Source organism: Xenopus laevis, chromosome 2L (genome assembly GCF_017654675.1).
Source record: "Xenopus laevis strain J_2021 chromosome 2L, Xenopus_laevis_v10.1, whole genome shotgun sequence".
NCBI classification, from domain to species: Eukaryota; Metazoa; Chordata; class Amphibia; order Anura; family Pipidae; genus Xenopus; species Xenopus laevis.
This window is the reverse complement of record NC_054373.1, coordinates 183,594,754-183,607,525: the sequence shown is the minus strand read 5'-3', so window position 1 is coordinate 183,607,525 and position 12,772 is coordinate 183,594,754. Positions and strand designations below refer to the sequence as shown.

The following is a 12,772-nucleotide window of genomic DNA, read 5'->3' as shown; positions in this document are numbered from 1 at the left end:
GATCTGGGAAATGAGGAGGAGCCGGAGGAAAGTGCTCAGGTTTGAGCTCATTTATAATATTAATCCATTTAAACTTATTTTGGTCCCAACTCAGGCCCCTATCCAATCAAATCACACAAACTACTCTGTAGGCCCCTTTTCCCCCATAATTCCAAACAACTTCTTTACAGATGAGTGTTTTTAGCTGCGCTTCCCTGAGTTCCAGATTCATGTGTTCAGACTCAGGGGAGCGCAGGAGTAGATGCACTGAATTCTTTTCAATAGGGCTGTTCTTACACCTACACATGTAAGCACTGGATGCAGGAAAAATGCAACATGCTGTGTCCCAACCTGCTCTCCTCGCTTACATGTGTCTGTGTGAGTACAGCCCCATTGAAAAGAATTCAGTGCATCTACTCCTGCGCTCCCCTGCAGCTGAACACATGAAACTGGAGCACAGGGAAGCGCAGCTAAAAACGCTCGTCTCTAAGAGCCTTAGAGGAGCTAAATGCACATGATAATATTTGACTTTAATGATACTTTTAATCACATCACCTTGATAGATGTTTCACTAATTGTTTCTATTTACCAGGAATCATCTGGCACCAACAACTGCCAGGAAAGCCCAGAGGAAGAGGATCTGGGAAATGAGGAGGAGCCGGAGGAAAGTGCTCAGGTTTGAGCTCATTTATAATATTAATCCATTTAAACTTATTTTGGCCCCAACACAGGCCCCTATTCAATCAAATCACATAAACTCCTCTGTAGGCCCCTGTTCCCCCATAACTAAATTCCAAATACACAGGGGCTCTAAATGAAGCTCAGTTGTACCTGTAGTTATGATCATGTGCAATTGCAGCAGATGCAACTTGTAAAAATTGGCCAGCGCCGGCTTCGTGCACATCACAACACTTCGCCAGGTGTAAATTTGCATAATTCACAAAGATCCGAAGTTGCGCACAGGGTAATGAACACTGGCAAAATTACGCCAGCGAAATTACGCTCAGCAGTTGGAAGTTACTCTAGCGTTGGCTAATGAGCATACGGTGTGCAGTTAAAGTACAATGGGCGTATATGCTGCAGCAAATACATTACACTACACAAGGCCAGGGAACCTTAATGAAATAAAGTTGTTATAATGTCCTGCACATGTGCCCACTGTATAGTTTAGGTGCCATATGTTAGTAAATATAATGGGAAGGGGAAACATTTACGATCTTTTTCAGTCAATCACCCTTTAAATAGGGAAAAAACGCCAGCGTTTTATGGGACTTAGAAACATTTCCAACTATTTTTTTGAGGAAGTCCTATCTACTCTATTACATTCAGTAATATCAAAAACTTTGAAAAAATAAATTTGCATAGTAACACTGCCGAAAATTTGCCTGGCGTTAGAGGGCGAAGTTGCGCCAGAGTCTATCTCCTTGGCAAATTACACCAACTACCATTAGTAAATCGCCGAAGTGCCGAAATGACATCACGCTGGCGAATTTATGCCACTTTGCCCTTTAGTAAATGTCCCCCTTGGAGTGCAGCCACAATTGTGCTGGAATTATGAGAAAAATAACAAATATTTTTTCCTGATCTTTATTTTCTGTGTTAAACAGGAAGAACAAGTGATTGAGCACGAGGGGGAGAATTCCATCAACTCCCCCCAATCACCAACCCAATCCATCAACTTCCTCCACTGTCAGGTAAGCAGAAAATAATCAAAGAGTAAAAAACTATAATGGAAGAAATGAGATGGATTTCATCATATTCTCTACTCAGCTGAGTTGATCTCACAAAACCAATAAAATACTAATATTAGTAGTTTCCCCAGGGAGCTGAATAGATGTGATAAAACATGTTTTTAATAGGGATGCACTGAATTCACTATTTTGGATTCGGTAGAACCCCCGAATCCTGTGCGAAAAATATCCCAATTTGGATATGCAAATTAGGTATGAATAGGGGAAAAAAATGTTTACTTCTGTGTTTTGTGACAAAAAGTCACGATATTTCCCTCCCCGCCTCTAATTTACATATGCAAATTAGGAGTGGGATTCGGTTCCTCCGAGCATAAGGATTCAGCCAAATCCGAATCATGCTGAAAAAGGCCAAATCCTGGCCGAATCCTAAATCCTGGACTCGGTGGATCCCTAGTTTTTAATAATACTTGTAAGCACCTCACCTAGATGGTACACAAGTGGTGTCTCTCTATTTACCAGGAGTCAATAGTGGAGCCTGGCAATATCATCATCAAGGAGAAATAGACCACTAGTAGAGGAGCGGAGCAATACCATCAGCCAGGTGGAGCTCAATAAGAGCTGACTAATGCATTTTTAGGATAACTTTAAACCATTTAAACTTATTTTGGCCTCAACTCAGGCCCCTATCCAATCAGATCTCACAAACGTCTCTATAGGGTCCTGTTCCCCCATAAATTCCAAACCACTTCTTAAGGGGAGCCAAATGCATGTGATAATAATTGTCTTTAATGATACTTTTAATCACGTCACCTTGATGTTTCACTAATTGTTTCTATTTACCAGGAATCATCTGGCACCAACAACTGCCAGGAAAGCCCAGAGGAAGAGGATCTGGGAAATGAGGAGGAGCCGGAGGAAAGTGCTCAGGTTTGAGCTCATTTATAACTTTAATCCCTTTAAACTTATTTTGGCCCCAACACAGGCCCCTATTCAATCAAATCACACAAACGACTCTGTGAGCCCCTGTTCCCCCATAACTAAATTCCAAATACACAGGGGCTCTAAATGAAGCTCAGTTGTACCTGTAGTTATGATCATGTGCAATTGCAGCAGATGCAACTTGTAAAAATTAGCCAGCGCCGGCTTCGTGCACATCACAACACTTCGCCAGGTGTAAATTTGCATAATTCACAAAGATCCGAAGTTGCGCACTGGGTAATGAACACTGGCAAAATTACGCCAGCGAAATTACGCTCAGCAGTTGGAAGTTACTCTAGCGTTGGCTAATGAGCATACGGTGTGCAGTTAAAGTACAATGGGCGTATATGCTGCAGCAAATACATTACACTACACAAGGCCAGGGAACCTTAATGAAATAAAGTTGTTATAATGTCCTGCACATGTGCCCACTGTATAGTTTAGGTGCCATATGTTAGTAAATATAATGGGAAGGGGAAACATTTACGATCTTTTTCAGTCAATCACCCTTTAAATAGGGAAAAAACGCCAGCGTTTTATGGGACTTAGAAACATTTCCAACTATTTTTTTGAGGAAGTCCTATCTACTCTATTACATTCAGTAATATCAAAAACTTTGAAAAAATAAATTTGCATAGTAACACTGCCGAAAATTTGCCTGGCGTTAGAGGGCGAAGTTGCGCCAGAGTCTATCTCCTTGGCGAAATTACACCAACTACCATTAGTAAATCGCCGAAGGGCCGAAATGACATCACGCTGCCAAATTTATGCCACTTTGCCCTTTAGTAAATGTCCCCCTTGGAGTGCAGCCACAATTGTGCTGGAATTATGAGGATATAGCAAATATTTGTTCCTGATCTTTATTTTCTGTGTTAAACAGGAAGAACAAGTGATTGAGCACGAGGGGGAGAATTCCATCAACTCCCCCCAACCACCAACCCAATCCATCAACTTCCTCCACTGTCAGGTAAGCAGAAAATAATCAAAGAGTAAAAAACTATAATGGAAGAAATGAGATGGATTCCATCATATTCTCTACTTCATCATATTCTCATAAAACCAATATTTTCTCATTTTCTCTCTTAAAGGGGTCGTTCAGTTTCATGTTAACTTTTAGTTTGTTACATAATGGCCAGTTTTACGCAGTTTTTCGAATTAGTCTTCATTGTTTATATTTTAACCATTTCTGAATTATTTGCCTTCTGCTTCTGGCTCTTTCCAGCTCTGAAATGGGGGTCACTGACCCATCTAAAAACAAATGCTCTGTAAGGCTACACATTACGGGGGTTAATTATTATAGTCTGAATTGTAAAAACGTGACAAATTCAAGTTTTTTTTATTATATAATTCAATCCTGAGCATTGAAGACCAAGAATCAGGTCAGTTTATTTAGCAAATTGCTGCTCAGTGATCAATGACAGTTTAAACAGAAATGACTTGGCACAAAATAACAACCAACCAGCCTGCTCTTTAGCTCTGTTTGATTAGGGGCACAAATATAGTCGTTTGGATAATGTGCTTCTTCTTTAAATGGCTTGTTCACCTGTGAATCAACTGTTCATATGATGTAGAGAGGGATATTCTGAGACAATTTGCCTTTAGTTTTAATTTTTTATTATTTGTGGTTTTTGACTTATTTAGCTTTTTATTCAGCAGCTCTCCTGTTTGCAATTTTAGCAAATGAGTTGCTAGGGTGCAAATTACCCTGGCAACCATGCATTGATTTGAATAAGAGACTGGAATATGAATAGGAGAGGCCTGAATATAAAACTGAGGAATAAAAAGTAGCAATAATAATACATTTGTAGCCTTACAGAGCATTTGTTTGTAGATGAGGTCAGTGAACCCCCGCCCCCTCCATTTGAAAGCTGGAAAGAGAAGAAAAAGGCAAATAATTAAAAAAAACTAGAAAATAAATGACGAGGACCAAGTGGAAAGTTGGTTAGAATTAGCCATTCTTTAATATAGTAAAAGTTAACTTACAGGTGAATCTCCCCTTTAAGCTGGAGGTTTTAGGTAATTGAAGCACAAATGGCTTAACTAGGAGATATCACGGGTGTCCGGCATTAATACCTGCCTTTCACTAATTATTTTCTTTATAATAAACTGAGCTCATCTGATAAAAACCTTTTTTTCTTTCCCCAGGAGGAAAACAAAACTCCGCTCTCAAAGATACTCCCGGTAAGCAAAAGTTATTAATATTGGAGTCCAAATGCTAAAAACTGGAGAAACTGGAATTTTTCTAGATTTATTATCCCCCAAGGCTGCTAATTGTCTGAATCTGAAAATACGTCATCTCCAAGCTGCCGGGTCCTGTACAAGTCAATGGCAAAAGTCCCATTTCAAATTTGAATTTTATGGTCTGTGCTGAGTGTTTCCAGCATAAATCCCTGAAAATTCTTTTTTTGTCCACAATAACCCAAATTTTTCTAGTTTTTTCCAAAACAATTTTATTGGGTTTGTTCAATGATAAATAAGGTCAAATTGTAGATTGTAGTTTATTTTGGACTTTTTTTACTCAGAGAAAACTCAGAAAAGAAGCTGAACCTAAAAGCTTAACTTAAACCCCTTCCAGTTTCTCCCTATCCCACCCGTGCTCCTCATATAAATGTATTACAGTATTTTAATATTGTTATTTATAATGTCACCTTTTAGAAAACCGAGAAACATTTAAAAATCGGAAGAGTCATCGGAGAGGGTCCATTTTGTCGAGTTCATCTGGTGAGATATTTTATTCAATATCACGTATTTTAGTGATTCTATAATTCTTCCAATTGGTCTTACTCTCTACAATATTGTCCTTTGTGTATTTGTCGAGTGTCTGTGAGTCTGACACTAAGGTGCAGATTTACTAAGCTCTGGTGAAGGATTCGAATGCAAAAATTCGAATTTCGAAGTAATTTTTTGGGTACTTCGTCTATCGAATAGGCTAAATTCCATCAATTCGAATGATTCGAAGTATAAATCATTCGACTATTTGACCATTCGATAATCAATGTACTGTCTCTTTAAAAAATCCTTCGACTTCATACTTCTCCAGATTAAACCAACCGAATTGCTATGTTGGCCTATGGGGACCTTCCAGAGCACTTTTCCAAGTTTTTTTGATGGAATATATATCATTCCATTGATGATCGATCCAATGAATGCTCAACTTTTTGAATCCAAATAAGATAATTGAATTCAAGTTTGTTGCATTCGATGGTCGAATTTTAAGGTATTTAATACCTCGAAATTTGACCCTTGATAAATCTGCCCCTAAACCTTACCCTAGTCCCACGCTATATCTGTTGCTTTACCAAACTGTTATGTTCATAATCATGATGGAGCTTCTTTCTCTGCTTCTGTTCCAGGGATGGCATATTGACCTACAAAAAGAAGTGACCATAAAGATCATCAATGACCCGGAGGTAATGACTTCACACTCTTACTGTTATTAGATACTAATAAGCCTTTGGTTCCACCAATGTTATGATTATCAGTAGAAGTAGAACATGCTGACCAAATACTGGCAAGTTCCCAGGCAGGGTCAGACTGGGGGGCCCAAGTGGCCTTTCTCCTTAGGGGCCCCTACACCACCCCTGGGCCCCGCAGTCACAAGCACTTTCTTCCCCCCAAGCCAGGGCCCACTGAGTTTTTTCCCAGTGCCCTGTTGGCCCAGTCTGACCCTGTTCCCAGGTCTGTGGGTTTAGCAGATGCAGAAATGTTACCAGTATTTCAGAATGGCGGCAATAACCTGATGGTTGTGCATTTTTTTCTCAAACTCAATATGGGTCTTTTACATCATGAAAGTCTGCAGGGTACAAATTGTTCTTTATACTCTGCCTTCCATGGAAAATAAATTGGCACAGGCCTCTGTACTCCAAAACAGAGCTGCCCTAATGCTTTTGGCAGGTGGGGTACAGAGTGAAGCGAGACCCCAAAGCTCTCCCTGAACAATCACTAAGGGTCCTGCTTGTTGTGCTCCTTAGTGCTTGTGCACTTCTCTTTGGCTCTTTATAAATGACCCCTAATCACCCTGTAACTATACAAATAAGTGGATGGTTTTCGCTGTTTTTGGAAGCGCTAATTCTTCATAACTAGGTGGGGTATTTTATATGGTAAGTGTATTCATTTTATTTAACTTTATTTGAATTTAGAATGAAAAATACCAGCAAGAAGAACTAGAAATTCTCCAGAAGGTCACCGGCCACCGCAATGTCATCAAGTTTTACGGGGCATTTTATCACCGGGCCCCGTGCAGGAGCACGCCGTCTAAAGGTCTATCGGTAAGACAATGTTTATTCACATACATACTCCTTTGTGCCCCCAATATTCCAATTAAGAGCATTAATAGAAGCTTTGGTGTTACATGGAGATAGGAATAGCTTGGTAAAAAAGAGCACAATGTATGTAACCACAGCCCAATTGCAAGTCTCATAAGGTACAACAAGTAGAAGCTAAAACCACTGCATGTAGAGTATTTTATAGTAAACTATAGCATGGAAGGGTCTTACACACCCGTATTGCCTAATGCAAAGCTTAACCATATCCGGCAATGAGCACCGATTATTATATATTTTGTTTCTCACAGTGTAATGTTATGTGCACTCGATACTTCTATATATATATATATATTAACATTTGCACAAATACATAGGTACATTGTTACAGTTGCATATTGTAAGGAGAGAGAGCTGTGGCCCCATGATTCCCAATAAAATTGTAGCTGATATGTACTTTATGTTCTTTATTTGTCTTCTAGATCTCTATGGAACTGTGCACTGGTGGGACCATCCGTGACCTCATGAGCGGAAGGAAAAACAATTCTTTGGGCGAGAAGTGGACGGCTTATATCTGTAAAGAGGTGATAAAGGTATGTCACACGTAAACCTCCTCCATACTATTCACAATATATTCAATTTGCTATGAAAGCATGAAAATATTTCTATTCTTACTTTTATTCCCAGGGTCTGTGCCACCTAGAGACAGTGGAAGTCATCCATCATGACATCAAGCCCATCAATCTAATGCTGACGTCATCCGGCAATGTTAAGATTGGTAAGTGATACTTGGGGGTTATTTATCAAAGTCTGCTTTCATCTCAACATGTTCTGCTGCAAACACTGATCAAATCTTATTGGGTTTATTGCGCTTATTTATTATTACATTTTCCCAAAATTAGCTTTGGGGGAAAAATCAAATTTTTTGGGACTTTTCACCAGAAAATTCTGATTTTTTTTTCGATTTTTCACCTGAAAACTCCTAACTCCTATGTTTTTTTGCCCAAAAGCTCCAAAAACTTTGGGGTATTGCACAAAACCCAACGCACATCAAAAGATCATTGGGACTTCTGCCATTGACTTATATGTAACCTTGACAGGTCTGAAATGCTGAATTTTCTGATGTGGACTTTTCCATCCTTAGTTTTTAATAAATTCTGAAAAATGTGTGATTTTTTTAAAAGTCCAAAAATGTCCGTGATTTTTGCATTCGGAGTTTAGTAAGTAACCCTTTTATTTAATCGGATAGCAGAAAAACTCGATAAAATCGAGAGAATGTCTGAATCACTCAATTTCTTTGGGCTTTTATCCAGAATCACTCAAAACCCATAAATAAGTCTTATTTTCAATCTAAACCCAGTAGAGATGCACAAAATCCACTTTTTTGGATTTGGCTGAACCCCCAAATCGCTTGTCAAAAGTTTTTTTCTTCCTTAGTTTGTGATGAAAAGTCACATGATGTTAAGGATTGGGATTCAGTTTGGCCAGGTACAAGGATTCGGCCGAATCTGAACCCTGCTGAAAATGGCAGAATACTGAACTGAATCCTGGATTCGGTGCTTCCCTAAAACCCAGCACTGACCACGAAAACTTTTAAGTTGAGATATGTGCCTCTCCCATTGACTTGTCTGAAATGGCAAATTTAGATTTTATGTTTTGTAACATGGGGGGGATTATTAATCTAAAAACAAATCTATAATTTTCATGAAAAATTCTAAGTAAAAAAAATTATTTTCCCCCTTAGAATGTGAATAAAGGGAGGATGTTGTAAAGCTTTAATGAATGTGGAGTGAGGGTGTTTTATTGTTCAATCTGCTCTGTCAGTTTTATCTCGCTCTGTCTCACAAGAGTAGAAATGATCAAATAGACCTTTGAGAAGCCTTAATCTGGGAAGAAACAATAATCCCAGCGCTAAGGCTTTCCACGAAATAGATGATCTAATATTCTCATGTTACCATCATGTTTATTGTTGGGCTGTATCTTCAGCATTAGAATTCATGCTTTTGTCGTACAATTCCAGGTGATTTCTCATGCGCCACCATGGGAAGGAAGAGTTCGAGCACGGAAGGAACTCTAACATATATGGCACCGGAGGCACTTGCCTGTATGAGAAAGAAGAACCTTGACTATGACCACAAGGTATTGTTGCCTTTAGTTAAATCTATATGGGCTACTCATGGTGAAGTGCAGCCAATGTTTTGCTCACTCATTTCACAGAACTCTCTCATAAGAGGGAAATCAGAGTTGTAAAGTGGTTCCCCTGCTATGAGAGGGGAGAAGTGAGTGAGGGGAATGGATTCTAAGTGCAGGGAACAGGAATGTTAGGAACCAGCCTCATGCAATTACTGATGCTTTTTGGAGTTAGTTACAGTTCCACTCTGCAGTGTTGGGTTGGGATACCAGGGGCCCACCAGAAAACCTGAGGTTTAGGGCCCACTTTCCAAAATATTATACTCCTCTCCTCTCTCACCCTCTTTATTCTCGTAGTCTAGGGAGTCTAGGGAATGAGCATGAAATAGGCCAAATGGTTAGAAGCGAGAGGCTCCACAAACACCTGGGCCCACGGGGAGTTTTCCTGGTCTCCCAATGGGCCAGTCCAACACTGCGAGTCAAATAAAAATTCTCTCTGTTTAGTGCAGTTATTTAGCAATACAAGCTTCAGTCATTTTCCCTTGAAATGTATTTTTATATGAGTACAGAGAGACATGATTATAATGAATATGTTATTCAGTTACACATAGTACCACTGTCAGGGGGGGATTAATAACAGAAGCATCGGAATAATCGCTTGATGGAATTCGTTTAATATTCCCTGTGCAGAATCGACTCTAATATTTTTCTTTTCCCCCCATATTTTAACATTTAGGCGGACATCTGGTCATTGGGAGTGTCAGCCCTGGAAATGGTAGAAGGTTATCTCCGTAAGTAACTCTTGTGTCTGTATCGTAATCCAAAAACAATTGTTACCCGCAAGGTCAGAGAGTATTTATGTGATGTCACATAGAATAGTGATAACTCGAACCCTTTATACACAGACTATAGATATGAAATAAATGGTGGGATTGTCAGCATGTTCTTATATATTGTTTTCTTACATCCTTTAGCATACAGACAGCTCAGTAAACATCAGCTGATGAACCAGATTCTTTTTGGTCCTGCTTTAAGACCAACCTGGGACAAATGGTGAGTGATTTCCCCTCAAATAGGAAAAGGGAGTGAGGGAGAGGGTGGGAAATTGACATGGGAGTAAGGGAGTGGGCAAAAGAGAGAGTCAGGGTGAAAGAGGAGGGGAAATAGGGAAGGGAGAAGTTATGGTAAAGGAGACTTACTGAAGATTAACCAAAGGACTGTCAGCAAGTTACTATAAATAGGGAGACATACAGTGTTGGACTGGGGGGCTGGGGCCTCCCACCACCCCCCTGGTGCAAAGTATAATCTGGCCCCCTCCCTCAATTGCAACATCCCCATGGGGGGGGGGCAGTTGAAAGCAGATTCCGACTTCTGTGCTAGGACTGGAGACATATGGGATATTCAGGGCTCAGTCTTTTAATAAGAAGGGGGGGTTGTGGGTGCCCACCTATGGCTGATTTTTAAGAATTTTATACCAGATCTAAATAAGTTAAATAAATACATAAATACATATACATTTTAAAAGAACAGCGTTTTTTGTTCTAAAATCATGATCATAAGATTAGTTAAGCCACCATACCACATCAAGGTAACCCCACATGGTGGTCCCTAACTTGCTCAAGTCAACTTAATAATAAAAAGGGATCTTACCTGTTTAATAGTAATTCTTTACGTTGACTTCTCCTGTGCCCTGGTTCTAAAATTGTGCTAAATCCTCCCCCGCCGACTACTTTTAAAAGGGAGGGTCTGCCAAACAAACGCCCACAAACCAGGGCACTTTCAATGGAGTCAATGGGGCCACCATAAAGTAAATAAGGGGGGTATCAGTCTTTTAATGGCATGAACTTTTCATAAAATGTTATATTTATAGTATGAGTAATTATAACGTTGCCTCAATTTCATTTTCCAGGAGTGAAGAATTCAATTTCTTCATCCAAGAATGCGTGCAGAAAAACCCAGCAAAAAGACCAAGCGCACGGCAGCTTCTCCATCACCCCTTTATCAGCAACCTGTGTGATGAAGCAGCTGTGAAGAGGAGCATTGCAAAACAACTGCAAAGAGGTAAGGACATTGCTCATTATTATTATAGTTGGCTTTATGGAGAGAAGCCCAGGAGAAAATGTTCTTATAGATATAGTTGTCCTTTAAATTAGCACCAAAAAAAAGTCATAAAATTGTAAATGGAAATGAATTTCAGAATTCTTATACACAGACCTGCTCCATGTCTAACACTGAACTCTCTTTCCTTAGGCTGGAAGAACTGAAGACCTGAGGCAGCCATCGGGGGGAGGGACGGGGGCACCGGGGCCCATTTGTCATCTTTGGGCCCCACTATAACATCTTGGTCCCCGATGGCAGCCGACATGAAAGAAATCAGATCACAACATCGATCTGTTTGTAAATGACTAATAAACATTTGGCAATTTGGTTGATTTTGTTGGTTTATTGAGTAGTGACCCATCTATACAAGGACTGTTCTTGAATGACATTCAATGCTGTATTTTCTTATTAGGGGGGCAGTCGTAATATATGGGAGACAGGGCTGGTTTTTCCTTGGGGTACAATCTCTATAGCTGTGTTGGATTGGGCCTCAATGGAAGGGGGTCTCTGCTAGGGGAAAGAATGGCTGGATGAGTGTTTAATGTAGACAAGGAGGAGAACATGAGTTGGGACATTATGGAGAAGCTGGTGTAGACAGGGCTCTGGTATAATGGGGTTATGGGGGAGGGGCGGGGTGCAGAGTTAAGGATATCCCACTGTTACACAGAGAAATATCTAACAGTAACTATAGGTCTAACTCTCCAATGAATAATGTAAATACTAGACTGAAAACTAGTGACCTCCTCTGCTTGCAAATGCTCACAGCTTGTCCCTCCCCTGCCCCAAACTGCCCCTCCACTTCCCCTTTGTTGCACCTCTGTTATGTGCGCTCGCATGTAATCACGCATGTGGGGGGCGGGGTTAGCTGACCGGGTGCCCTTGGCCTGGCCCTGTTGTCGGGTAAATGATAAGTGAGTAGAAAGTTGCCCAGATACTGTGACTAATGGACGAGACTTCATAACTAGGTCAAGTTGTTATTATGGGTGACCTCAGTTATCCCGACACTGACTGGTGTAATGGGGGAGGGAGGTCAGTGAAAGCTAATAGATTAGTTATTATGCTAAATGCCAATGTTTATGTCAGGCAGTTCCGGAAATAAATATAAAATACGTTTACACCAGCCCAGTAGATATATATATGGGCGCACACTACTAAAGACTATTTTATGTACAAAATATGAACAAGATTGGTTCAGGCTGCTTGTGTCCTTAGAGGAGAAGAAAAGTCGATGAAAACGTAGGCCCCTCCCTCTCTTCTTCCTCTTCTTTCTTCTCTCCCCCGGGGCCGACTCATGTGCAGCAGAGGGAAAATACTTCTTGTTCCCTCTATTGTGCGAAGAAAGAAGAAGCAACAAGAGGACGAGTTGATTTAAATCTTTATAAAGAAAAACATTTTTGTTCAGCAAACTCAGTAAATCACAATCCATAATGGACAAAGTCAGTGACACGGGATTTTCTCTTCTAAATTTAATTTGAACTAAAGACTTTACCATTAATTTGTCTTGGGATTTAATACAAAGCACGAGGTGGGGGACATTTTGCACTCGGGTAAAACAAAAATCTAAATGAAATGAGTATAAATGTGATTAATAACTAAATATGTAGAAATAATACAAATCGCACTATTTTGGCT

The 12,772-nt window shown here is 40.0% G+C and overlaps 1 protein-coding gene across 1 annotated transcript; it reads left to right on the top strand.

The window, feature by feature from the left end:
* Window positions 1–3: 3 nt before the first annotated feature.
* LOC121400086 (traf2 and NCK-interacting protein kinase-like) lies at window positions 4–11,467 on the top strand. The gene is made up of 15 exons (XM_041582803.1): window positions 4–39; window positions 1,587–1,673; window positions 2,514–2,597; window positions 3,529–3,615; window positions 4,794–4,829; window positions 5,304–5,369; window positions 6,002–6,058; window positions 6,788–6,916; window positions 7,393–7,503; window positions 7,598–7,688; window positions 8,931–9,049; window positions 9,777–9,831; window positions 10,015–10,093; window positions 10,950–11,101; window positions 11,291–11,467. Exons 9-15 carry the CDS (start codon window positions 7,399–7,401, stop codon window positions 11,302–11,304), a joined length of 615 nt encoding a protein of 204 aa, XP_041438737.1. The 5' UTR covers window positions 4–39; window positions 1,587–1,673; window positions 2,514–2,597; window positions 3,529–3,615; window positions 4,794–4,829; window positions 5,304–5,369; window positions 6,002–6,058; window positions 6,788–6,916; window positions 7,393–7,398; the 3' UTR covers window positions 11,305–11,467.
* Window positions 11,468–12,772: the final 1,305 nt, after the last annotated feature.

Bases quoted from the DNA above. Each gene is read 5' to 3' on its own strand.
- LOC121400086 (XM_041582803.1), top strand. From the start codon at position 7,399: ATGGAACTGTGCACTGGTGGGACCATCCGTGACCTCATGAGCGGAAGG. The intron at 7,504-7,597 runs GTATGTCACACG...TTTTATTCCCAG, and splicing joins TCTGTAAAGAGGTGATAAAG to GGTCTGTGCCACCTAGAGAC. The intron at 9,050-9,776 runs GTATTGTTGCCT...TTTAACATTTAG, and splicing joins ACCTTGACTATGACCACAAG to GCGGACATCTGGTCATTGGG.